Source organism: Phytophthora parasitica, assembly GCF_000247585.1.
Source record: "Phytophthora parasitica INRA-310 unplaced genomic scaffold supercont2.11, whole genome shotgun sequence".
In the NCBI taxonomy this organism is placed as follows: Eukaryota; Oomycota; class Peronosporomycetes; order Peronosporales; family Peronosporaceae; genus Phytophthora; species Phytophthora nicotianae.
Window position 1 is genome coordinate 726,682 of NW_008648997.1, and position 2,898 is coordinate 729,579.

The window sequence follows — 2,898 nt, forward strand, 5'->3', positions numbered from 1 at the left end:
TGTTTGCACGCCACGGCTGTCAATCCATCAGCGCAGGAACTTCCGCGAGCCAGTCGTTTGTCTTGGGAACGAACGGCAAGTTCTCCACCGGATACCAGGGAACGGAAGGCTCGATGACCATCTCTACACAGATGAGCGAGCGTTGAGAGGTCGATGCGGATTCCAAACTCCATGTCAAGTACTGCAGCTGATACATGTTTCGGAGGCAGTCTGTCCGAGCGCTCCGTCCACCCATCAGGACTCGAAATCGGATCCTCTTGGCCTTGATGAGATCCTTGTCGCAGTTGGGTTCCGCTTCTTTAGCCGTGAACACTTTCTCGACAGCGGTAGCGAAGATCCAGAACCGACGCTCCCAAAGTGCGAAGTCGAGGTCTGGTATGGGACCATCACCACGAAAGGGTGCCCACAGGGGCGGATACGGGTTTCCAGTGGAGCTCGCTTGGAGACAGGGGCAAGAGGATCAAACCCTTCCATGCTGAAGAAGAATGGGTCTTCAGGAAGGAGTTGACGGTCAACTCGCCATGGGTGACTTGGGTTCGTGTAGTCGAAGAATGCGTTCAGCGACTCGAGAGTGGCACGGATAGTAACGTCACCTGGAGTGGGATCCGGTAACACAGTGCTCAGGACCTGCTTGAAGCACTTCTTAGGTCTACGGGGAGCCTTCAAACCGCTTGGAGCATCCTCATCGTCATCAGATCCAAATACTAACTGCATCTCGAGCTCATTAGAGGTAAGAGGTCGTGGGAGGCATCAGCCGGTGACGAAGGAGCGCGTGACGGGGGATAATCCACTTTGCTGCGCTGGGAAGCTGCTGGAGGAGTCGGCGAAGCTTGGCGAGTCACCTTCGTGTCCTCGGGTTCCGTCGGAACCGCAGTCACTTCCTCTTCCATGGCCTAGTCACTTCCATCTCTCGTTAAGTCCACGACTGCCGGAGGTTGAACGTCCTTCAAGGGCTCAACCTTGGGAGGAGTAGCAGGAACGGACGTTGGAGATGCGGGAGACTTCGATTGGGGCGGACGACTTGACATCGAATGCGAACGAGACCTCGGGTGACTCGCGGGCGATTTGGCGTGGGCCGCCTAAGGCGAACGCGCGGGCGGCCGAGATGTAGAACCGCGAGAAACCTGGTTGGAGCGTGAACGAACGGAAGCCGGCGAGCGCGAGGCAGTCTTCTGACGCTTGGACTTCGGCTTGTTCTTCCAAGCCTTTGACATGTGAAGACCTCGGTGACTGGGAGTTGGACTTGACGCAGCCGCAGGCGATCTTTTGCCAACATCAGCTGTTGACGCTGCTCTGGTAGCCCGACCAGACGAAACTGGGGTCTTCTCTTCAGATGTATCATCGGAGCTGCCGTCGTTACTTCCATGACGGCTACGCTTGGAAGCACTGCTCTGAACTTGTTGAGCAGTCTTGATCAGAGCCTCAGCAAGGGCGAACGGATCTTCTTGGTCGCCCGCCTTTTGTTGGAATCGCTGAAGAGCGAGGAGCGTGTCTTGGTCAAGGCCGAGTGTTCAAAGGTCGACCTCGGCAGCTCGAAGACCTACAGCGGGAAAGAATGAACGCGAGTTAGTGGACGAGAGATTGGACGGAACATCAAGAACATCAGCTGACCTTGAATGACGAGAGTGGGGTTCATGCCGGCGAAGCTAACGAATCCTTGAAGAGCGCGGTTGGGACGAAGTAACTGTAAATTGCGGTCTGTCGGATCGGCGATGAGCGCAGCAGTGTTAGCATCGACCCAGGTACCCTGCGTGGACTTGAGCAGCAGATCATGTAGCTTGCAAGTGTTCTCAGTGTTCGCACTGACCGTCGTCTTGAAGACCTCGCGCTTCCTCTCAATCTGCTTGCCCAAGGCGTCGATGATGTACTGCCTCTGCTCGGCGTAATCCATGGCGAGCCGAAGTTTCTCTGTCTGAACATCCATCGACTCCTTACTCTTTTTGAGAACGGAACCAATGTGGTCGTTCGCTGGCTTGAGGCGATTGAGGCGATTGATCGCTGCTTGAAGCCCGTTCAATTAAGCCGTCGACTTGTTGAGAAGAGTCTCCATAGACTTAACTCGGAGCTGGAAAGAAACAAGTCCACGCTTGGCAGCTGCACCTTCTTCTCGAGAAATCTCGAGTTGAGCAGTGAGCTCGCCGACTGCATGAGGAAGATTCTGCAACGTGTCGGAGAGAGGTGGAACCACCGCTAGCACTTGGTCGAAGCCGAGCGCGTCATTCAGACGACGCTGGGTGCGAATGTCACCCTGAAGTGGAGGCGAGATGCTGAGCTGGACCTGATACGGCGCCATCAGCGTCAAGTACGGCAAGAGAGCAGTCCTCACGGAGCCTACCGTTGCGTCAGCTGAATCAGCGAGAAGGTCGCGCAGAGAATCCACGGTCAACTCCTCCGAAGTCTCGGCAGGAGCTGGAGAAGAAACGGGAACTAGGGTCGAAGATTGAGTCCCATTATGAAGCGTAGCGGAAGATGCCGCAGCGGTCGGCGCTGCCGGCATTGGCGTTGGTTCAGTTCCTGACGGGGGCTATAGACTCGCTGTAGAAGGAGGCTGTCAAGGCGAACGATCGGTGTCGATCGGACGAGATTCTTGACGAAGAGAGATAGGTGCTGCGCAGCGGGACGAAGATTGGAAGCCAGGATGGTGAGACTTACCTCCAAGCGTGCAGGGTCACGATGTCGGTGTGGAAGAAGTGCGTCATACGCATGGTGTAGAGCGTGGTTGAGAGTGCCGCGCGGACGGGGCTCACGACGAGACATAGTCGCACGGTGAGAACGATTTGGAAATGGATAATGTCACGACTGGCGTGGCTTCCATTGCGAGAGGGGCAGTTGTGGTGTAGCGATTTCTAAGTAATCGCTGAAGTGGCTACATTCAAGTTGCCTAAGCCACAAACGCTC

The 2,898-nt window shown here is 55.8% G+C and overlaps 3 protein-coding genes across 3 annotated transcripts; all 3 read right to left on the reverse strand.

The window, feature by feature from the left end:
* Window positions 1–19: 19 nt before the first annotated feature.
* On the reverse strand, window positions 20–714 carry PPTG_07209 (hypothetical protein; the record flags this gene model as incomplete). Its single annotated transcript, XM_008901374.1, has 2 exons — window positions 20–372; window positions 408–714. 2 exons carry the CDS (start codon window positions 712–714, stop codon window positions 20–22), a joined length of 660 nt encoding a protein of 219 aa, XP_008899622.1.
* Window positions 715–1,079: 365 nt separating this feature from the next.
* Window positions 1,080–1,924, reverse strand: PPTG_07210 (hypothetical protein; the record flags this gene model as incomplete). The annotated part of the gene is made up of 2 exons (XM_008901375.1): window positions 1,080–1,492; window positions 1,612–1,924. The coding sequence occupies 2 exons, from the start codon at window positions 1,922–1,924 to the stop codon at window positions 1,080–1,082; spliced, it is 726 nt and encodes a 241-aa protein (XP_008899623.1).
* Window positions 1,925–2,017: 93 nt separating this feature from the next.
* On the reverse strand, window positions 2,018–2,497 carry PPTG_07211 (hypothetical protein; the record flags this gene model as incomplete). The annotated part of the gene is made up of 1 exon (XM_008901376.1): window positions 2,018–2,497. One exon carries the CDS (start codon window positions 2,495–2,497, stop codon window positions 2,018–2,020), a length of 480 nt encoding a protein of 159 aa, XP_008899624.1.
* Window positions 2,498–2,898: the final 401 nt, after the last annotated feature.